This window comes from Oncorhynchus masou, chromosome 28, assembly GCF_036934945.1.
Source record: "Oncorhynchus masou masou isolate Uvic2021 chromosome 28, UVic_Omas_1.1, whole genome shotgun sequence".
In the NCBI taxonomy this organism is placed as follows: Eukaryota; Metazoa; Chordata; class Actinopteri; order Salmoniformes; family Salmonidae; genus Oncorhynchus; species Oncorhynchus masou.
The window spans coordinates 88018939-88041998 of NC_088239.1; the positions used below are offsets into that span (position 1 = coordinate 88018939).

At 44.7% G+C, this 23060-nt stretch overlaps 1 protein-coding gene across 1 annotated transcript in view; it reads left to right on the plus strand.

Annotated features, from left to right (window-relative positions):
- LOC135517091 (sorting nexin-30-like) overlaps positions 1–22551 on the plus strand; it is a 39348-nt gene extending 16797 nt beyond the window's left edge. The window contains exons 6-8 of the mRNA XM_064941113.1: positions 9526–9618; positions 11251–11403; positions 21342–22551. Of these exons, the coding sequence (XP_064797185.1) occupies positions 9526–9618; positions 11251–11403; positions 21342–21413 (318 nt within the window). The 3' untranslated portion in view covers positions 21414–22551. The remainder of the gene's footprint in view (positions 1–9525; positions 9619–11250; positions 11404–21341) is intronic.
- Positions 22552–23060: the final 509 nt, after the last annotated feature.

Sequence of the window (23060 nt, forward strand, 5' to 3'; positions counted from 1 at the left end):
ATGAGGAGGTAGGCGAATAATTACAATTTTGCAGATTAACACTGGAGTGATAAATGATCAGATGGTCATGTACAGGTAGAGATATTGATGTGCAAAAGAGCAGAAAAGTAAATAAATAAAAACAGTATGGGGATGAGGTAGGTAAATTTGGGCGGGCTATTTACCGATAGACTATGTACAGCTGCAACGATCGGTTAGCTGCTCAGATAGCAGATGTTTGAAGTTGGTGATGGAGAAAAAAGTCTCCAACTTCAGCGATTTTTGCAATTCGTTCCAGTCACAGGCAGCAGAGAACTGGAACGAAAGGCGGCCAAATGAGGTGTTGGCTTTAGGGATGATCAGTGAGATACACCTGCTGGAGCGCGTGCTACGGGTGGGTGTTGCCATCGTGACCAATGAACTGAGATAAGGCGGAGCTTTACCTAGCATGGACTTGTAGATATCCTGGAGCCAGTGGGTCTAGCGACGAATATGTAGCGAGGGCCAGCCGACTAGAGCATACAGGTCGCAGTGGTGGGTGGTATAAGGTGCTTTAGTGACAAAACGGATGGCACTGTGATAAACTGCATCCAGTTTGCTGAGAAGAGTATTGGAAGCTATTTTGTAGATGACATCGCCGAAGTCGAGGATCAGTAGGATAGTCAGTTTTACTAGGGTAAGTTTGGCGGCGTGAGTGAAGGAGGCTTTGTTGCGGAATAGAAAGCCGACTAGATTTTATTTTAGATTGGAGATATTTGATATGAGTCTGGAAGGAGAGTTTGCAGTCTAGCCAGACACCTAGGTACTTATAGGTGTCCACATCCAGGGTGGTGATGCTAGTCAGGCGTGCGGGTGCAGGCAGCGAACGGTTGAAAAGCATGCATTTGGTTTTACTAGCGTTTAAGAGCATTTGGAGGCCACGGAAGGAGTGTTGTATGGCGTTGAAGCTCGTTTGTAGGTTAGATAGCACAGTGTCCAAGGAAGGGCCGGAAGTATACAGAATGGTGTCGTCTGCGTAGAGGTGGATCAGGGAATCGCCCGCAGCAAGAGCAACATCATTGATATATACAGAGAAAAGAGTCGGCCCGAGAATTGAACCCTGTGGCACCCCCATAGAGACTACCAGAGGACCGGACAACATGCCCTCCGATTTGACACACTGAACTCTGTCTGCAAATTAGTTGGTGAACCAGGCAAGGCAGTCATTTGAGAAACCAAGGCTGTTGAGTCTGCCGATAAGAATATGGTGATTGACAGAGTCGAAAGCCTTGGCAAGGTCGATGAAGACGGCTGCACAGTACTGTCTTTTATCGATGGCGGTTATGATATCGTTTAGTACCTTGAGCATGGCTGAGGTGCACCCGTGACCGGCTCGGAAACCTATAACTAACCCAGTATTGTCTGTCACATCTCTACTAACTAACCCAGTCTTGTTTGTCACATCTCTCTACTAACTAAACCAGTCTTGTTTGTCACATCTCTCTACTAACTAAACCAGTCTTGTTTGTCACATCTCTCTACTAACTAAACCAGTCTTGTTTGTCACATCTCTCTACTAACTAACCCAGTCTTGTTTGTCACATCTCTCTACTAACTAACCCAGTCTTGTTTGTCACATCTCTCTACTAACTAACCCAGTCTTGTTTGTCACATCTCTCTACTAACTAACCCAGTCTTGTTTGTCACATCTCTCTACTAACTAAACCAGTCTTGTTTGTCACATCTCTCTACTAACTAACCCAGTCTTGTTTGTCACATCTCTCTACTAACTAACCCAGTCTTGTTTGTCACATCTCTCTACTGACTAACCCAGTCTTGTTTGTCACATCTCTCTACTAACTAACCCAGTCTTGTTTGTCACATCTCTCTACTAACTAACCCAGTCTTGTTTGTCACACTAACTAAACCAGTATTGTCTGTCACATCTCTCTACTAACTAAACCAGTCTTGTTTGTCACATCTCTCTACTAACTAACCCAGTCTTGTTTGTCACATCTCTCTACTAACTAACCCAGTCATGTCTGTCTTAACCCAGTCTTTTTTGTCACATCTCTCTACTAACTAACCCAGTCTTGTTTGTCACATCTCCCTACTAACTAACCCAGTCTTGTTTGTCACATCTCTCTACTAACTAAACCAGTATTGTCTGTCACATCTCTCTACTAACTAAACCAGTCTTGTTTGTCACATCTCTCTACTAACTAACCCAGTCTTGTTTGTCACATCTCTCTACTAACTAAACCAGTCTTGTTTGTCACATCTCTCTACTAACTAACCCAGTCTTGTTTGTCACATCTCTCTACTAACTAACCCAGTATTGTCTGTCACATCTCTCTACTAACTAACCCAGTCATGTTTGTCACATCTCTCTACTAACTAACCCAGTCTTGTTTGTCACATCTCTCTACTAACTAACCCAGTCTTGTTTGTCACATCTCTACTAACTAACCCAGTCTTGTTTGTCACATCTCTCTACTAACTAACCCAGTCTTGTTTGTCACATCTCTCTACTAACTAACCCAGTCTTGTTTCTAACCCAGTCTTGTTTGTACTTAACCCAGTCTTGTTTGTCACATCTCTCTACTAACTAAACCAGTCTTGTTTGTACTAACTAACCCAGTCTTGTTTGTCACATCTCTACTAACTAACCCAGTATTGTCTGTCACATCTCTCTACTAACTAACCCAGTCATGTTTGTCACATCTCTCTACTAACTAACCCAGTCTTGTTTGTCACATCTCTCTACTAACTAACCCAGTATTGTCTGTCACATCTCTCTACTAACTAACCCAGTCATGTTTGTCACATCTCTCTACTAACTAACCCAGTCTTGTTTGTCACATCTCTCTACTAACTAACCCAGTCTTGTTTGTCACATCTCTCTACTAACTAACCCAGTCTTGTTTGTCACATCTCTCTACTAACTAACCCAGTCTTGTTTGTCACATCTCTCTACTAACTAACCCAGTCTTGTTTCTAACCCAGTCTTGTTTGTCACATCACTCTACTAACTAACCCAGTCTTGTTTGTAACTAACTAAACCAGTCTTGTTTGTCACATCTCTCTACTAACTAACCCAGTCTTGTTTGTCACATCTCTCTACTAACTAAACCAGTATTGTCTGTCACATCTCTCTACTAACTAACCCAGTCTTGTTTGTAACTAAACATCATCTCTACTAACTAACCCAGTCTTGTTTGTCACATCTCTCTACTAACTAACCCAGTATTGTCTGTCACATCTCTCTACTAACTAACCCAGTCATGTTTGTCACATCTCTCTACTAACTAACCCAGTCTTGTTTGTCACATCTCTACTAACTAACCCAGTCTTGTCTGTCACATCTCTCTACTAACTAACCCAGTCTTGGGTGTTAAGAAGCGCGTTTTGGCGGGTCATGTTTCAGAGGACGCGTGACTCGACCTTCACCTCTCCCGATCCCGTTGGGGAGTTACAGCGATGAGACAAGATTGTAATCACTAAGATCAATAAGATTGGATCACAATCGGATATCAAGAGAGGGGAGACAAAGGGGGGCGTATAAATATATAAAAAACATTACCTTATACCTTTACATAAGTATTCAGACACTTTGCTATGAGACTTGAAATTGAGCTCAGGTGCATCATGTTTCCACTGATCAACCTTGAGATGTTTCTACAACTTGATTGGAGTCCACCTGTGGTAAATTAAATTGATTGGACATGATTTGTGACCTCATTCTTAAAATGGAAGAAGTTTGGAACTACCAAGACTCTTCCTAGAGTCAGGGAAGAATAAGGGAAGAAGGGCCTTGGTCAACCTTCCAGAAGCACAACCTCTGTGGAGATGAGAGAACCTTCCAGAAGCACAACCTCTGTGGAGATGAGAGAGCCTTCCAGAAGCACAACCTCTGTGGAGATGAGAGAGCCTTCCAGAAGGACAACCTCTGTGGAGATGAGAGAAGCCTTCCAGAAGGACAACCTCTGTGGAGATGAGAGAGCCTTCCAGAAGGACAACCTCTGTGGAGATGAGAGAGCCTTCCAGAAGCACAACCTCTGTGGAGATGAGAGAGCCTTCCAGAAGGACAACCTCTGTGGAGATGAGAGAACCTTCCAGAAGGACAACCTCTGTGGAGATGAGAGAGCCTTCCAGAAGCACAACCTCTGTGGAGATGAGAGAACCTTCCAGAAGGACAACCATATCTACAGCACTCCACCAATCAGGTCTTTATGGTAGAGTGGCCAGACAGAAGCAACTCCTCAGTAAAAGGCACATGACATCCCGCTTGGAGTTTGCCAAAAGGCACCTAAAGGAGTCTGACCATGTGAAACAAGATTCTCTGGTCTGATGAAACCAAGATTGAACTCTTTGGCCTGAAAGCCAAGCATCACGCCTGGAGGAAACCTGGCACCACCCCTATGGTGAAGCATGGTGGTGGCAGTATCATGCTGTGGGGATGTTATTCAGTAGCAGGGACTGGGAGATTAGTCAGGATCGAGGGAAAGATGAATGGAGCAAAGTACAGACTGATCCTTGATGAAACCCTGCTCCAGAGCGCTCAGGACCTCAGACTGGGGTGACGGTTGACCTTCCAACAGGACAACGACCCTAAACACACAGCCAAGACAACGCAGCCAGAGCCCGGACTTGAACCCGATCGAACATCTCTGGAGAGACCTGAAAATAGCTGTACAGCGACGCTTCCCACCCAACCTGACAGAGCTTAAGAGGATCTGCAGAGAAGAATGGGAGAAACTCCCCAAATACAGGTGTGCCAAGCTGGTAGTGTCATACCCAAGAAGACTTGAGGCTGTAATCACTGCCAAAGGTGCTTCAACAAAGTACTGAGTAAAGAGTCTCAATACTTATGCACATGTGATATTTAAGTTTATTTATAGTACATTTGCAAAAATGTCTGAACCTCTTTTTGATTTTTCGTTATGGAATATTGTGTGTAGATTGATGAGGGGGAAAAAAAACAATTTAATCAATTTTAGAATAAGGCTGTAACCCAGTCTTGTTTCATCTCTCTAGTAACTAACTAACCCAGTCTGGTTTCTAACCCAGTCTTGTTTCATCTCTCTAGTAACTAACTAACCCAGTCTGGTTTCTAACCCAGTCTTGTTTCATCTCTCTAGTAACTAACTAACCCAGTCTGGTTTCTAACCCAGTCTTGTTTCATCTCTCTAGTAACTAACTAACCCAGTCTGGTTTCTAACCCAGTCTTGTTTCATCTCTCTAGTAACTAACTAACCCAGTCTGGTTTCTAACCCAGTCTTGTTTCATCTCTCTAGTAACTAACTAACCCAGTCTGGTTTCTAACCCAGTCTTGTTTCATCTCTCTAGTAACTAACTAACCCAGTCTGGTTTCTAACCCAGTCTTGTTTCATCTCTCTAGTAACTAACTAACCCAGTCTGGTTTCTAACCCAGTCTTGTTTCATCTCTCTAGTAACTAACTAACCCAGTCTGGTTTCTAACCCAGTCTTGTTTCATCTCTCTAGTAACTAACTAACCCAGTCTGGTTTCTAACCCAGTCTTGTTTCATCTCTCTAGTAACTAACTAACCCAGTCTGGTTTCTAACCCAGTCTTGTTTCATCTCTCTAGTAACTAACTAACCCAGTCTGGTTTCTAACCCAGTCTTGTTTCATCTCTCTAGTAACTAACTAACCCAGTCTGGTTTCTAACCCAGTCTTGTTTCATCTCTCTAGTAACTAACTAACCCAGTCTGGTTTCTAACCCAGTCTTGTTTCATCTCTCTAGTAACTAACTAACCCAGTCTGGTTTCTAACCCAGTCTTGTTTCATTTCTCTAACTAACTAACCCAGTCTTGTTTAACTAACTAACCCAGTCTGGTTTCTAACCCAGTCTTGTTTCATCTCTCTAGTAACTAACTAACCCAGTCTGGTTTCTAACCCAGTCTTGTTTCATCTCTCTAGTAACTAACTAACCCAGTCTGGTTTCTAACCCAGTCTTGTTTCATCTCTCTAGTAACTAACTAACCCAGTCTGGTTTCTAACCCAGTCTTGTTTCATCTCTCTAGTAACTAACTAACCCAGTCTGGTTTCTAACCCAGTCTTGTTTCATCTCTCTAGTAACTAACTAACCCAGTCTGTCTTGTTTCATTCTAACTAACTAACCCAGTCTTGTTTCATCTCTCTAGTAACTAACTAACCCAGTCTGGTTTCTAAACCCAGTCTTGTTTCATCTCTCTAGTAACTAACTAACCCAGTCTTGTTTCTAACCCAGTCTTGTTTCATCTCTCTAGTAACTAACTAACCCAGTCTGGTTTCTAACCCAGTCTTGTTTCATCTCTCTAGTAACTAACTAACCCAGTCTGGTTTCTAACCCAGTCTTGTTTCATCTCTCTAGTAACTAACTAACCCAGTCTGGTTTCTAACCCAGTCTTGTTTCATCTCTCTAGTAACTAACTAACCCAGTCTGGTTTCTAACCCAGTCTTGTTTCATCTCTCTAGTAACTAACTAACCCAGTCTGGTTTCTAACCCAGTCTTGTTTCATCTCTCTAGTAACTAACTAACCCAGTCTGGTTTCTAACCCAGTCTTGTTTCATCTCTCTAGTAACTAACTAACCCAGTCTGGTTTCTAACCCAGTCTTGTTTCATCTCTCTAGTAACTAACTAACCCAGTCTGGTTTCTAACCCAGTCTTGTTTCATCTCTCTAGTAACTAACTAACCCAGTCTGGTTTCTAACCCAGTCTTGTTTCTAACCCAGTCTTGTTTCTAACCCAGTCTGGTTTCTAACCCAGTCTTGTTTCATCTCTCTAGTAACTAACTAACCCAGTCTGGTTTCTAACCCAGTCTGGTTTCTAACCCAGTCTTGTTTCATCTCTCTAGTAACTAACTAACCCAGTCTGGTTTCTAACCCAGTCTTGTTTCATCTCTCTAGTAACTAACTAACCCAGTCTGGTTTCTAACCCAGTCTTGTTTCATCTCTCTAGTAACTAACTAACCCAGTCTGGGTTTCTAACCCAGTCTTGTTTCATCTCTCTAGTAACTAACTAACCCAGTCTGGTTTCTAACCCAGTCTTGTTTCATCTCTCTAGTAACTAACTAACCCAGTCTGGTTTCTAACCCAGTCTTGTTTCATCTCTCTAGTAACTAACTAACCCAGTCTGGTTTCTAACCCAGTCTTGTTTCATCTCTCTAGTAACTAACTAACCCAGTCTGGTTTCTAACCCAGTCTGGTTTCATCTCTCTAGTAACTAACTAACCCAGTCTGGTTTCTAACCCAGTCTTGTTTCATCTCTCTAGTAACTAACTAACCCAGTCTTGTTTCATCTCTCTAGTAACTAACTAACCCAGTCTGGTTTCTAACCCAGTCTTGTTTCATCTCTCTAGTAACTAACTAACCCAGTCTTGTTTCATCTCTCTAGTAACTAACTAACCCAGTCTGGTTTCTAACCCAGTCTTGTTTCATCTCTCTAGTAACTAACTAACCCAGTCTGGTCTTGTTTCATCTCTCTAGTAACTAACTAACCCAGTCTGGTTTCTAACCCAGTCTTGTTTCATCTCTCTAGTAACTAACTAACCCAGTCTGGTTTCTAACCCAGTCTTGTTTCATCTCTCTAGTAACTAACTAACCCAGTCTGGTTTCTAACCCAGTCTTGTTTCATCTCTCTAGTAACTAACTAACCCAGTCTGGTTTCTAACCCAGTCTTGTTTCATCTCTCTAGTAACTAACTAACCCAGTCTGGTTTCTAACCCAGTCTTGTTTCATCTCTCTAGTAACTAACTAACCCAGTCTGGTTTCTAACCCAGTCTTGTTTCATCTCTCTAGTAACTAACTAACCCAGTCTGGTTTCTAACCCAGTCTTGTTTCATCTCTCTAGTAACTAACTAACCCAGTCTGGTTTCTAACCCAGTCTTGTTTCTAACCCAGTCTTGTTTCTAACCCAGTCTGGTTTCTAACCCAGTCTTGTTTCATCTCTCTAGTAACTAACTAACCCAGTCTGGTTTCTAACCCAGTTTCTAACCCAGTCTTGTTTCATCTCTCTAGTAACTAACTAACCCAGTCTGGTTTCTAACCCAGTCTTGTTTCATCTCTCTAGTAACTAACTAACCCAGTCTGGTTTCTAACCCAGTCTTGTTTCATCTCTCTAGTAACTAACTAACCCAGTCTGGTTTCTAACCCAGTCTTGTTTCATCTCTCTAGTAACTTTCATCTCCAGTCTGGTTTCTAACCCAGTCTTGTTTCATCTCTCTAGTAACTAACTAACCCAGTCTGGTTTCTAACCCAGTCTTGTTTCATCTCTCTAGTAACTAACTAACCCAGTCTTGTTTCATCTCTCTAGTAACTAACTAACCCAGTCTGGTTTTAAGTCTTGTTTCATCTCTAGTAACTAACTAAAGTCTGGTTTCTAACCCAGTCTTGTTTCATCTCTCTAGTAACTAACTAACCCAGTCTGGTTTCTAACCCAGTCTTGTTTCATCTCTCTAGTAACTAACTAACCCAGTCTGGTTTCTAACCCAGTCTTGTTTCATCTCTCTAGTAACTAACTAACCCAGTCTGGTTTCATCTCTCTAGTAACTAACTAACTAACCCAGTCTGGTTTCTAACCCAGTCTTGTTTCATCTCTCTAGTAACTAACTAACCCAGTCTGGTTTCTAACCCAGTCTTGTTTCATCTCTCTAGTAACTAACTAACCCAGTCTTGTTTCTAACCCAGTCTTGTTTCATCTCTCTAGTAACTAACTAACCCAGTCTGGTTTCTAACCCAGTCTTGTTTCATCTCTCTAGTAACTAACTAACCCAGTCTGGTTTCTAACCCAGTCTTGTTTCATCTCTCTAGTAACTAACTAACCCAGTCTGGTTTCTAACCCAGTCTTGTTTCATCTCTCTAGTAACTAACTAACCCAGTCTGGTTTCTAACCCAGTCTTGTTTCATCTCTCTAGTAACTAACTAACCCAGTCTGGTTTCTAACCCAGTCTTGTTTCATCTCTCTAGTAACTAACTAACCCAGTCTGGTTTCATCTCTCTAGTAACTAACTAACCCAGTCTTGTTTCATCTCTCTAGTAACTAACTAACCCAGTCTGGTTTCTAACCCAGTCTTGTTTCATCTCTCTAGTAACTAACTAACCCGGTCTGGTTTCTAACCCAGTCTTGTTTCATCTCTCTAGTAACTAACTAACCCAGTCTGGTTTCTAACCCAGTCTTGTTTCATCTCTCTAGTAACTAACTAACCCAGTCTGGTTTCTAACCCAGTCTTGTTTCATCTCTCTAACTAACTAACCCTCTGGTTTCATCTGGTTTCTAACCCAGTCTTGTTTCATCTCTCTAGTAACTAACTAACCCAGTCTTGTTTCATCTCTCTAGTAACTAACTAACCCAGTCTGGTTTCATCTCTCTAGTAACTAACTAACCCAGTCTTGTTTCTACAGAAGAGGAGTTGAGTTGGAGAATTTGTTTTTCATCCACCTTTCCACCTTTAATTAAAAACAGATATTAAACTCTGATTTGAATGAGAAGTGTGGATTGTAATGATGAACAGTATGAATGTGAGAGTGGGATAGATGTAACATCTGGTGTCTTTCTGCTCTGCCAGGCTATTCTGAAGAAGAGGGACAACGTCCAGGCAGAATATGAGGCCAAACTGGAAGCTGCTGCGCTCCGGAAAGAAGAGAGACCAACAGCCAAGGTTAGTCTAGTCAAAACTCAATGGGCCTTTGCCAAAAGTAGTGCACTATATAGGGGAATAGGGTGCCATTTTGAGATCCATAGGAGCCTACAGCAATGTCTCTAAACCAGTTACTCGAACACAGACAAGCTTCAACTTAGACAGCTTAGTTTAATAGCAGGTCATAAAACGAATAAGTACACATTTTCTGTGTCTGGTTGGATGAATCAGTTTTCCTCATACCTACAGTAGCTATGAAGAATGTGCATTCCTGAGCAGGCAAGCAACAAGTGCAGTTGACAGTGGTAATGATCCAGTGCTAATTCTGTACTAAGTCAATGCTAATGCTAATGATCTAGGCTTGAACTCAGTCAATGCTAATGCTAATGATCTAGGCTTGCAGTAAGTCAATGCTAATGCTAATGATCTAGGCTTGCACTAAGTCAATGCTAATGCTAATGATCAAGGCTTGCACTAAATCAGAGGCTAATGCTAATGATCAAGGCTTGCGCTAAGTCAATGCTAATGCTAATGATCGAGGCTTGCACTAAGTCAATGCTAATGATCTAGGCTTGCTTGCACAAAGTCAATGCTAATGCTAAAGATCTAGGCTTTTCCCCAACCATTCCTTTAGCCCTTTTTAGCGTAGTGCTATGCCCATTGAAGCAGACTCCAAGCAGAGCCACATGTCCATAAAGCCTTGCTTCGAGCGCTGCGGTATGTGTCCCTAGCAGTTTACCCATAGTGCATTGCTTCGAGCGCTGCGGTATGTGTCCCTAGCAGTTTACCCATAGTGCCTTACTTCGAGCGCTGCGGTATGTGTCCCTAGCAGTTTACCCATAGTGCCTTGCTTCGAGCGCTACTAAGTATGTGTCCCTAGCAGTTTACCCATAGTGCCTTGCTTCGAGCGCTACGGTATGTGTCCCTAGCAGTTTACCCATAGTGCCTTGCTTCGAGCGCTACGGTATGTGTCCCTAGCAGTTTACCCATAGTGCCTTGCTTTGAGCGCTACGGTATGTGTCCCTAGCAGTTTACCCATAGTGCCTTGCTTCGAGCGCTATGTGTCCCTAGCAGTTAACCATACTCCCATGCTTATTTCTGTTTGTTCTGTTCCCTGTCCTCTCCACAGCAGGTACTTAGTTCTGTTCCCTGTCCCCTCTCTACAGCAGGTGCTTAGTTCTGTCCCCTCTCTACAGCAGGTACTTAGTTCTGTTCCCTGTCCCCTCTCTACTGCAGGTGCTTAGTTCTGTCCCCTCTCTACAGCAGGTGCTTAGTTCTGTCCCCTCTCTACAGCAGGTGCTTAGTTCTGTCCCCTCTCCACAGCAGGTGCTTAGTTCTGTCCCCTCTCTACAGCAGGTACTTAGTTCTGTTCCCTGTCCTCTCTACAGCAGGTGCTTAGTTCTGTCCCCTGTCCTCTCTACAGCAGGTACTTAGTTCTGTCCCCTCTCTACAGCAGGTACTTAGTTCTGTTCCCTGTCCCCTCTCTACTGCAGGTGCTTAGTTCTGTCCCCTCTCTACAGCAGGTACTTAGTTCTGTCCCCTGTCCTCTCTACTGCAGGTGCTTAGTTATGTCCCCTCTCTACAGCAGGTGCTTAGTTCTGTCCCCTGTCCTCTCTAGTGCAGGTGCTTAGTTCTGTCCCCTCTCTACAACAGGTGCCTACAGACGTGGAGAAGTGCCAGGACAGAGTGGAGTGTTTTAACGCTGACCTGAAGTCAGACTGGGACCAGTGGCAGAACAACAAGACACAAGACTTCAGACAGTTACTCACTGGCATGGCAGACCACAACATCCAGTACTATGAGAAGGTAACAGCAGGAGACTACAACAGACTCCTGGCTCATGTTATCATATGTCCATTTAATACAGGTAGTAGTACAGGGTGCAAAGCGAAACGTTTCTTATTGATCCAATGTATTTTCTGTAATATCATCAAAATCAATTCATCATATTAGGTTTTTAGGCTTATTACGTCATTTTTACCTGTCTATTATTTAAAAAAAAATGTTTTTTAAGTATAACTAATTTTCCTAAAGCATAATTTGATAACGATACTGTTGCTGCTTCCTGTTTGGGTGTTTTTTTAATGTCCAAATTCATAATCAGTATGTTGAAATAAGTTCTATGTCTTGGTCTTCAACATACAGTATCACAAACACGTGTCGCACTTGTGATGATTATACTGTATTTAGCTGAATTAGTACCTGAGAAACATCAACATTTACCAAGTGGACACTCCTAAACTGGTATTGAATAGCTTGTTCTACTGTCATCAATAGTGTGCGCAAATTAATCCCTCACGTTAAATACAAAATATATTGACGTTGTATAGAAATCATTGAATATTATAGTAAATATAGAAATTGGACTGGCACCAATGTACTCTTTGCTCTGTTCTAAAAGACAAAACACAAGGAACTAACTAACTAAACTATATGACATATACCTGTTGATACCACTGCTGGCTTGCTTCTGAAGCTAAGTCCTAGTCAGTCCCTGGATGGGAGACCAGATGCTGCTGGCTTGCTTCTGAAGCTAAGCAGGGTGGGTCCTGGTCAGTCCCTGGATGGGAGACCAGATGCTACTGGAAGTGGTGTTTGATGGCTCGTAGGAGGCACTCTTTCCTCTGGTGTAAAAAAATATCCCAATGCCCCAGGGCAGTGATTGGGGACACTGCCCTGTGTAGGGTGCCGTCTTTCGAATGGGATGTTAAACGGGTGCCCTGACTCTCTGAGGTCATTAAAGATCCCATGACTCTTATCGTAAGACTAGGGGTGTTAGCCCCGGTGTCCTGACTCTCTGTCGTTGTTAAAGATCCCATGGCACTTATCGTAAGACTAGGGGTGTTAACCCCGGTGCCCTGGCTAAATTCCCAATCTGGCCATCAAACCATCACGGTCACCTAATAATCCCCAGTTTACAATTGGCTCATTCATCTCCCTCCTCTCCCCTGTAACTATTCCCCAGGTTGTTTCTGCAAATGAGAATGTGTTCTCAGTCAAATTAACTGGTACAATAACAGATAAATAAAATAAAAAATAGATGATAAGATGTAGTAGCTCCTTGAGCCACCGTGTTTATGGTAGATGACCGATTTGAGAATGAAACGCAACACTTTGCCAAAGCACAGCCCCCACACCACTAGAGGGATATCTTTAACCACCAACCATCCTGAGACAAGGCCAAGTATAGCCCACAAAGATCTCCCCCACGTCACAACCCAAGGGGGGCGCCAACCCGGACAGAAAGATCACGTCAGTGACTCAACCCACTCAAGTGACGCACCCCTCCTAGGGACGGCATGGAAGAGCACCAGTAAGCCAGTTACTCAGCCCCTGTAATAGGGTTAGAGGCAGAGAATCCCAGTGGAGAGAGGGGAACCGGCCAGCAGAGACAGCAAGGGCAGTTCATTGCTCCAGTGCCTTTCGGTTCACCTTCACACTCCTGGGCCAGACTACACTCAATCATATGACCAATACAGCATAGCGGCAGGGTAGCCTAGTGGTTAGAGCATTGGACTAGTAACCGGAAGGTTGCAAGTTCAAATCCCCGAGCTGACAAGGAACAAATCTGTTGTTCTGCCCCTGAACAGGCAGTTAACCCACTGTTCCTCGGCCGTCATTGAAAATAAGAATTTGTTCTTAACTGACTTGCCTAGTTAAATAAAGGTAAAATAAAAAAAATGAAATATTAACATCTTGTTAATCTACCCATCGTGTCTGATTTAAAAAATGCTTTACAGCGAAAGCACCGCATGATTATGTTAGGTCACTGCCAAATCGAAAAAACAGCCAAAGATAGGAGTCACAAAAAGCAGAAATATAGATAAAATTAATCGCTAACCTTTGATGATCTTCATCAGATGACACTCATAGGACATCATGTTACACAATGCATGTCTGTTTTGTTCGATAATGTGCATATTTATATTCAAAAATCTCTGTTTATATTGGCGCCTTATGTGCAGTAATGTTTTGATTGCAAAACATCTGGTGATTTTTGCAGAAATACTCATAATAAACATTGATAAAAGATACAACTGTTATTCAAAGAATTAAAGATAACGGGATCTATATGACGAAACAACAGAAATCTCATAATTAACATTCCTTAAACATACATGTATTTCATACCGTTTTAAAGGTAATCTTGTTGTTAATCCCACCACAGTGTCCAATTTCAAATAGGCTTTACAGCGAAAGCACCACAAACGATTATGTTCGGTCACCACCAAGCCACAGAAAAACACAGCCATTTTTCCAGCCAAAGAGAGGAGTCACAAAAAGCACAAATAGAGATATAATGAATCACTAACCTTTGATGATCTTCATCAGATGACACTCATAGGACTTCATGTTACACAATACATGTGTGTTTTGTTTGATACATTTATATAAAAAAAATCTGAGTTTACATTGGCACATTACTTTCACTAGTTCCAAAAACATCCAGTGATTTTGCAAAGCCACATCATTCAACAGAAATACAAGTTATACAGATGGAATTATAGATATACCTCTCCTTAATGCAACCGCTGTGTCAGATAAAAAAATAAATTAAAAATAACTTTATGGAAAAAGCATAATCTGAGAACGGCGCTCAGAACCCAAAACACCCAGAGGAATATCCGCCATTTTGGAGTCAACAGAGTTCGAAACAACAACATAAATATTCACTTACCTTTGATGATCTTCATCAGAAGGCATTCCCAGGAATCCCAGTTTGACAATAAATGATTAATTTGTTCCATAAAGTTCCATCGTTTATGTCCAAATAGCCACTTGTTGTTAGCATGTTCAGCCCAGTAATCCATCTTCATGAGGCACAGGCACTTCATCCAGACAAAACTCGAAAAGTTCCATTACATTCCTTTAGAAACATGTCAAACGATGTATGGAATCAATCTTTAGGATGTTTTTAACATAAAACATCAATAATGTTCCAACCGGAGAATTCCTTCAGAAAAGTTCTGGAACTCTGTCGGGAGCGCGCATCATGAGACCAAGACTCTCTGCCAGACCACTGACTCAAAGAGGTCTCATGAGCCCCTCCTTTATAGTAGAATCTTCACTCAAGTTTCTAAAGACGGTTGACATCTAGTGGAAGCCGTAGGAAGTGCAACTTTATCCATATCTCAATGTGTATTCGGTAGGCCAAGCTTTGAAAAACTACAAACCTCAATGTCCCACTTCCTGTTTGGATTTCTTCTCAGGTTTTTGCCTGCCATATGAGTTCTGTTATAATCACAGACATGATTCAAACAGTTTTAGAAACTTCAGAGTGTTTTCTATCCAATACTAATAATAATATACATATATTAGCATCTGGGACAGAGTAGGAGGCAGTTCACTCTGGACACGCTATTCATCCAAAAGTGAAAATGCTGCCCCCTATCCCAAAAAGGTTAATCACGTAACTGTAATGAACGAGGAAGTTGGGGCACCAAGGAAAATATTCAGATTTCTAATTTAAGTTATAATTTTCCTAATATAACTTTTCAGATATTTTAATATTTGATCAATTAGTCTTCTGATTAATAGGTAGTTTAATCACGTAATAATAATTACAGTTATTACAATTATTTGATAAATAGGTCTTCAGTTTTAATGATGCCAAAGACACGACAGTCTCCACCTGTATTTGATTTGATTTGAACGTTCTCAGTCCCTACTAGTGTTTCAGTGCAGCAGGCTGAACGTTCTCCGTCCCTACGAGGCTGAACGTTCTCCGTCCCTAGGAGGCTGAACGTTCTCTGTCCCTACTAGTGTTTCAGTGCAGCAGGCTGAACGTTCTCCGTCCCTACTAGTGTTTCAGTGCAGCAGGCTGAACGTTCTCCGTCCCTACTAGTGTTTCAGTGCAGCAGGCTGAACGTTATCCGTCCCTACTAGTGTTTCAGTGCAGCAGGCTGAACGTTCTCAGTCCCTACTAGTGTTTCAGTGCAGCAGGCTGAACGTTATCCGTCCCTACGAGTGTTTCAGTGCAGCAGGCTGAACTAGTGTTTCAGTGCAGCAGGCTGAACGTTCTCAGTCCCTACTAGTGTTTCAGTGCAGCAGGCTGAACGTTATCCGTCCCTAGGAGGCTGAACGTTCTCAGTCCCTACTAGTGTTTCAGTGCAGCAGGCTGAACGTTCTCCGTCCCTACGAGGCTGAACGTTCTCCGTCCCTAGGAGGCTGAACGTTCTCCGTCCCTACTAGTGTTTCAGTGCAGCAGGCTGAACGTTCTCCGTCCTCCCAGTGCAGCAGGCTGAACGTTCTCCGTCCCTACGAGGCTGAACGTTCTCTGTCCCTACTAGTGTTTCAGTGCAGCAGGCTGAACGTTCTCCATCCCTACTAGTGTTTCAGTGCAGCAGGCTGAACGTTCTCCGTCCCTACTAGTGTTTTCTTGCAGCAGGCTGAACGTTCTCCATCCCTACTAGTGTTTCAGTGCAGCAGGCTGAACGAAACTAGTTTCCATCCAGTGCAGCAGGCTGAACCTCCATCCCTACTAGTGTTTCTGCAGCAGGTTGAACGTTCCATCCGTTTCCCATTGCAGAGGCTGACGTTCTCCGTCCCTACGTTCTCCGTTCTCCGTCTACGAGGCTGAACGTTCTCCGTCCCTACGAGGCTGAACGTTCTCCGTCCCTACGAGGTGAACGTTCCGTCCCTCAGTGCAGCAGGCTGAACGTTCTCCATCCCTACTAGGTGTTTCTCCGTCCCAGAGGCTGAACGTTCTCCATCCCTACTAGTGTTTCCCTACGAGGCTGAACGTTCTCCGTCCCTACGAGGCTGAACGTTCTCCGTCCCTACTAGTGTTTCATTGCAGCAGGCTGAACGTTCTCCATCCCTACTAGTGTTTCAGTGCAGCAGGCTGAACGTTCTCCGTCCCTACGAGGCTGAACGTTCTCCGTCCCTACGAGGCTGAACGTTCTCCGTCCCTACGAGGCTGAACGTTCTCCGTCCCTACGAGGCTGAACGTTCTCCGTCCCTACGAGGCTGAACGTTCTCCGTCCCTACGAGGCTGAACGTTCTCCGTCCCTACGAGGCTGAACGTTCTCCGTCCCTACGAGGCTGAACGTTCTCCGTCCCTACGAGGCTGAACGTTCTCCGTCCCTACGAGGCTGAACGTTCTCCGTCCCCCTGCACGCAGGCTGAACGTTCTCCGTCCCTACGAGGCTGAAAGGCTGAACGTTCTCCGTCCTACGAGGCTGAACGTTCTCCGTCCCTAACTAAGTATTTACAGAGGCTGACGTTCTCCATTGAAACTAGTGTTTGCAGTAGGCTGAATGTTCTCCTCCCTACGAGGCTGAACGTTCTCCGTCCCTACGAGGCTGAACGTTTCAGTTCTCCGTCCCTACGAGGCTGAGGCTGAACGTTCTCCGTCCCTACGACTAGTGTTTCGAGGCTGAAGTGTGCAGGCAGGCTGAACGTTCTCTGTCCCTACGAGGCTGAACGTTCTCCGTCCCTACTAGTGTTTCATTCCGTCCCTACAGCAGGCTGAACGTTCTCCGTCCCTACGAGGCTGAACGTTCTCCGTCCCTACTAGTGTTTCTGTGCAGCAGGCTGAACGTTCTCTGTCCCTACGAGGCTGAACGTTCTCCGTCCCTACTAGTGTTTCATTGCAGCAGGCTGAACGTTCTCCGTCCCTACTAGTGTTTCATTGCAGCAGGCTGAACGTTCTCCGTCCCAACTAGTGTTTCATTGCAGCAGGCTGAACGTTCTCCATCCCTACGAGGCTGAACGTTCTCCGTCCCTGCTCGTGTTTCATTGCAGCTGATCCTGGTTGAATAAACAAAGGATAAACAAACAGTAACACATTCTAACTAAATATATTAAAGCCCGTTGGTGACTTGTGACATTGAAACTAACAGGGCCTGGGCCAACAGGAAGTAGGAATGGGCTGTAGAGGAACTAAGAATGACTTTAGAAACCTTTTCATCTCATGTCTTTTGATGCATTCAGTGTCATTCTGGTGCCTACTGTCTGTGTGTTTCAGTGTGGTAACACGACCATCTCTCTGTGTGTTTCAGTGTGTTAACACGACCATCTCTCTGTGTGTTTCAGTGTGGTTAACACGACCATCTCTCTGTGTGTTTCAGTGTGGTAACACGACCATCTCTCTGTGTGTTTCAGTGTGGTAACACGACCATCTCTCTGTGTGTTTCAGTGTGGTAACACGACCATCTCTCTGTGTGTTTCAGTGTGGTAACACGACCATCTCTCTGTGTGTTTCAGTGTGTAACACGACCATCTCTCTGTGTGTTTCAGTGTGGTAACACGACCATCTCTCTGTGTGTTTCAGTGTGGTAACACGACCATCTCTCTGTGTGTTTCAGTGTGGTAACACGACCATCTCTCTGTGTGTTTCAGTGTGGTAACACGACCATCTCTCTGTGTGTTTCAGTGTGGTAACGCGACCATCTCTCTGTGTGTTTCAGTGTGGTAACGCGACCATCTCTCTGTGTGTTTCAGTGTGGTAACGCGACCATCTCTCTGTGTGTTTCAGTGTGTTAACGCGACCATCTCTCTGTGTGTTTCAGTGTGGTAACGCGACCATCTCTTTGTGTGTTTCAGTGTGGTAACGCGACCATCTCTCTGTGTGTTTCAGTGTGTTAACGCGACCATCTCTCTGTGTGTTTCAGTGTGTTTCAGTGTGTTAACGCGACCATCTCTCTGTGTGTTTCAGTGTGGTAACGCGACCATCTCTCTGTGTGTTTCAGTGTGGTAACGCGACCATCTCTCTGTGTGTTTCAGACCATCTCTCTGTGTGTTTCAGTGTGGTAACGCGACCATCTCTCTGTGTGTGTTTCAGTGTTTCAGTGGTGACCATCTCTCTGTGTGTTTCAGTGTGGTAACGCGACCATCTCTCTGTGTGTTTGTGTGTGGTAACGCCACCATCTCTCTGTGTGTTTCAGTGTGTTACCATCTCTCTGTGTGTTTCGCCACCATCTCTCTGTGTGTTTGTGTGGTTAACGCGACCATCTCTCTGTGTGTTTCAGTGTGGTAACGCCACCATCTCTCTGTGTGTTTCAGTGTGGTAACGCCACCATCTCTCTGTGTGTTTCAGTGTGGTAACGCCACCATCTCTCTGTGTGTTTCAGTGTGGTAACGCCACCATCTCTGTGTGTTTCAGTGTGGTAACGCCACCATCTCTCTGTGTGTTTCAGTGTGGTAACGCGACCATCTCTCTGTGTGTTTCAGTGTGGTAACGCCACCATCTCTCTGTGTGTTTCAGTGTGGTAACACCACCATCTCTCTGTGTGTTTCAGTGTGGTAACGCGACCATCTCTCTGTGTGTTTCAGTGTGGTAACGCGACCATCTATCTGTGTGTTTCAGTGTGGTAACGCGACCATCTATCTGTGTGTTTCAGTGTGGTAACGCGACCATCTCTCTGTGTGTTAACGCGACCATCTCTCTGTGTGTTTCAGTGTGTTAACGCGACCATCTCTCTGTGTGTTTCAGTGTGGTAACGCGACCATCTCTCTGTGTGTTTCAGTGTGGTAACGCGACCATCTCTCTGTGTGTTTCAGTGTGGTAACGCGACCATCTCTCTGTGTGTTTCAGTGTGGTAACGTGACCATCTCTCTGTGTGTTTCAGTGTGGTAACGCGACCATCTCTCTGTGTGTTTCTTTGTGGTAACGCGACCATCTCTCTGTGTGTTTCAGTGTGGTAACGCGACCATCTGTCTGTGTGTTTCAGTGTGGTAACGCGACCATCTCTGTGTGCCACCATTTCTGTGTGTGGTAACGCCACCATCTCTCTGTCTGTGTGTTTCTCTCTGTGTGTTTGTGTAACGCGACCATCTCTCTGTGTGTTTCAGTGTGGTAACGCCACCATCTCTCTGTGTGTTTGTGTGGTAACGCGACCATCTCTCTGTGTGTTTGTGTGGTAACGCCACCATCTCTCTGTGTGTTAGTGTGGTAACGCCACCATCTCTCTGTGTGTTTCAGTGTGGTAACGCCACCATCTCTCTGTGTGTTTCAGTGTGGTAACGCCACCATCTCTCTGTGTGTTTCAGTGTGGTAACGCCACCATCTCTCTGTGTTTCAGTTTCAGTGTGTTTCAGTGTGGTAACGCCACCATCTCTCTGTGTGTTTCAGTGTGGTAACGCCACCATCTCTCTGTGTGTTTCAGTGTGGTAACGCCACCATCTCTCTGTGTGTTTCAGTGTGGTAACGCGACCATCTCTCTGTGTGTTTCAGTGTGGTAACGCGACCATCTCTCATCATCTCTGTGTGTTTCAGTGTGGTAACGCACCATCTCTCTGTGTGTTTCAGTGTGGTAACGCCACCACCATCTCTCTGTGTGTTTCAGTGTGGTAACGCGACCATCTCTCTGTGTGTTTCAGTGTGGTAACGCCACCATCTCTCTGTGTGTTTCAGTGTGGTAATGCCACCATCTCTGTGTGTTTCAGTGTGGTAACGCCACCATCTCTCCATCATCTCTGTGTGTTTCAGTGTGGTAACGCCACCATCTCTCTGTGTGTTTCAGTGTGGTAACGCCACCATCTCTCTGTGTGTTTCAGTGTGGTAACGCCACCATCTGTGTTTCTGTGTGCCACCATCTCTCTGTGTTTCAGTGTGGTAACGCCACCATCTCTCTGTGTGTTTCAGTGTGGTAACGCCACCATCTCTCTGTGTGTTTCAGTGTGTAACGCCACCATCTCTCTGTGGTAACGCCACCATCTCTCTGTGTGTTTCAGTGTGGTAACGCCACCATCTCTCTGTGTGTTTCAGTGTGGTAACGCCACCATCTCTCTGTGTGTTTCAGTGTGGTAACGCGACCATCTCTCTGTGTGTTTCAGTGTGGTACCATCTCTCTGTGTGTTTCAGTGTGGTAACCATCCATCTCTCTGTGTTTCAGTGTGGTAACGCCACCATCTCTCTGTTTGTGTTAACGCCACCATCTCTCTGTGTGTTTGTGGTAACGCCACCATCTCTCTGTGTGTTTCAGTGTGGTAACGCCACCATCTCTCTGTGTGTTTCAGTGTGGTAACGCCACCATCTCTCTGTGTGTTTCAGTGTGGTAACGCCACCATCTCTCTGTGTGTTTCAGTGTGGTAACGCCACCATCTCTCTGTGTGTTTCAGTGTGGTAACGCGACCATCTCTCTGTGTGTTTCAGTGTGGTAACGCCACCATCTCTCTGTGTGTTTCAGTGTGGTAACGCGACCATCTCTCTGTGTGTTTCAGTGTGGTAACGCCACCATCTCTCTGTGTGTTTCAGTGTGGTAACGCCACCATCTCTCTGTGTGTTTCAGTGTGGTAACGCCACCATCTCTGTGTGTTTCTGTGTGACCATCTCTCTGTGTGTTTTGTGTGTGGTAACGCCACCATCTCTGTGTTTCTGTGCCACCATCTCTCTGTGTTTTGTGTGGTAACGCCACCATCTCTCTGTGTGTTTGTGTGGTAACGCCACCATCTCTCTGTGTGTTTCAGTGTGGTAACGCGACCATCTCTCTGTGTGTTTCAGTGTGGTAACGCCACCATCTCTCTGTGTGTTTCAGTGTGGTAACGCCACCATCTCTCTGTGTGTTTCAGTGTGGTAACGCCACCATCTCTCTGTGTGTTTCAGTGTGGTAACGCCACCATCTCTCTGTGTTTCAGTGTGGTAACGCCACCATCTCTCTGTGTTTCAGTGTGGTAACGCCACCATCTCTCTGTGTGTTTGTGTGGTAACGCGACCATCTCTCTGTGTGTTTGTGTGGTAACGCGACCATCTCTCTGTGTGTTTCAGTGTGGTAACGCCACCATCTCTCTGTGTGTTTCAGTGCCTTGCAGCGTGGGAGTCTGTCATTCCAGTATTACAGGACAAGCAGCCACAGGAGACAGAAACAGACTGACACGGCCAGCTGAACATTGGAAAGTGGACTTAACATCTCAAACACTTCTCTACCCGAGTGACCAGTGTCACACACAGACACAGATGCTCTCGACGGGACCAAGGAAATGGGCTTTTGGGTCGACAGACTGAAGTCCTTTTAGTTTTGGTGTTTCTATTTGTGAAACCCAGTCAGTCGGAACGTCCCATCCTGCCTGCTGGGCATTGTCTCACGTCAGGTAGCGCAACGGCCGCCTGCACTGATCTGTCGGATAACTTGCAAACACTCATGGGATAGCTAAAAAGAAGTTTGGCCGCAATATGCTGTGCTAACATTCGGAATGTTACCAAGGTGACATCGTCTGCTAAAAGTCTCTACATCATCTAAAAGAGTCCGAGTTAATCTGACCAGAAATATCACCCTGGAGTCAGATTTAATCTGACCAGAAATATCACCCTGGAGTCCGAGTTAATCTGACCAGAAATATCACCCTGGAGTCCGAGTTAATCTGACCAGAAATATCACCCTGGAGTCCGAGTTAATCTGACCAGAAATATCAACCTGGAGTCAGATTTAATCTGACCAGAAATATCAACCTGGAGTCCGAGTTAATCTGACCAAAAATATCAACCTGAAGCTAATAAATCTTCACTACCTAATTCTACATTTAACGAAGGTGTTATGTGGTTGGAAGAATCAGTATTTATGAAATTCGTAATGAACACTAAAATTAGCTAGCTAACACGTCAGCTCCAGTAGCTAGTGTTTGCTTGCTGGCTGAACCAGTCTCAAATCAATCCATAATGAAAGGCAGGGATGCTAACAATGCGAGTCCACACACACTCAATGCTGAATAATCCTAGTAAATTCTAGCTAATGCACCAATTCGTTTTCATGTTCTGCTGTGATTTAGTGTGCCGAGTTCTACAGCACAGCTGAATGTAGCAAGGCACATTGCCAGCTGTCGGAGTCAGAAACCTGCTGATTTCTGAGAACAGTCCCAGAACTTTGGTGCCTTACAAGCTGGCAAACTATCTACTGTATTGCCATTCAAACAAGCCCTGCACTAGGCTGCTAACTGGAGTTTACTCAAGCCCTGCACTAGGCTGCTAACTGGAGTTTACTCAAGCCCTGCACCAGGCTGCTAACTGGAGTTTACTCAAGCCCTGCACCAGGCTGCTAACTGGAGTTTACTCAAGCCCTGCACCAGGCTGCTAACTGGAGTTTACTCAAGCCCTGCACTAGGCTGCTAACTGGAGTTTACTCAAGCCCTGCACAAGGCTGCTAACTGGAGTTTACTCAAGCCCTGCACTAGGCTGCTAACTGGAGTTTACTCAAGCCCTGCACTAGGCTGCTAACTGGAGTTTACTCAAGCCCTGCACCAGGCTGCTAACTGGGTTTACTCAAGCCCTGCACCAGGCTGCTAACTGGAGTTTACTCAAGCCCTGCACTAGGCTGCTAACTGGAGTTTACTCAAGCCCTGCACTAGGCTGCTAACTGGAGTTTACTCAAGCCCTGCACTAGGCTGCTAACTGGAGTTTACTCAAGCCCTGCACCAGGCTGCTAACTGGAGTTTACTCAAGCCCTGCACTAGGCTGCTAACTGGAGTTTACTCAAGCCCTGCACCAGGCTGCTAACTGGAGTTTACTCAAGTGATTGAGCATGGTT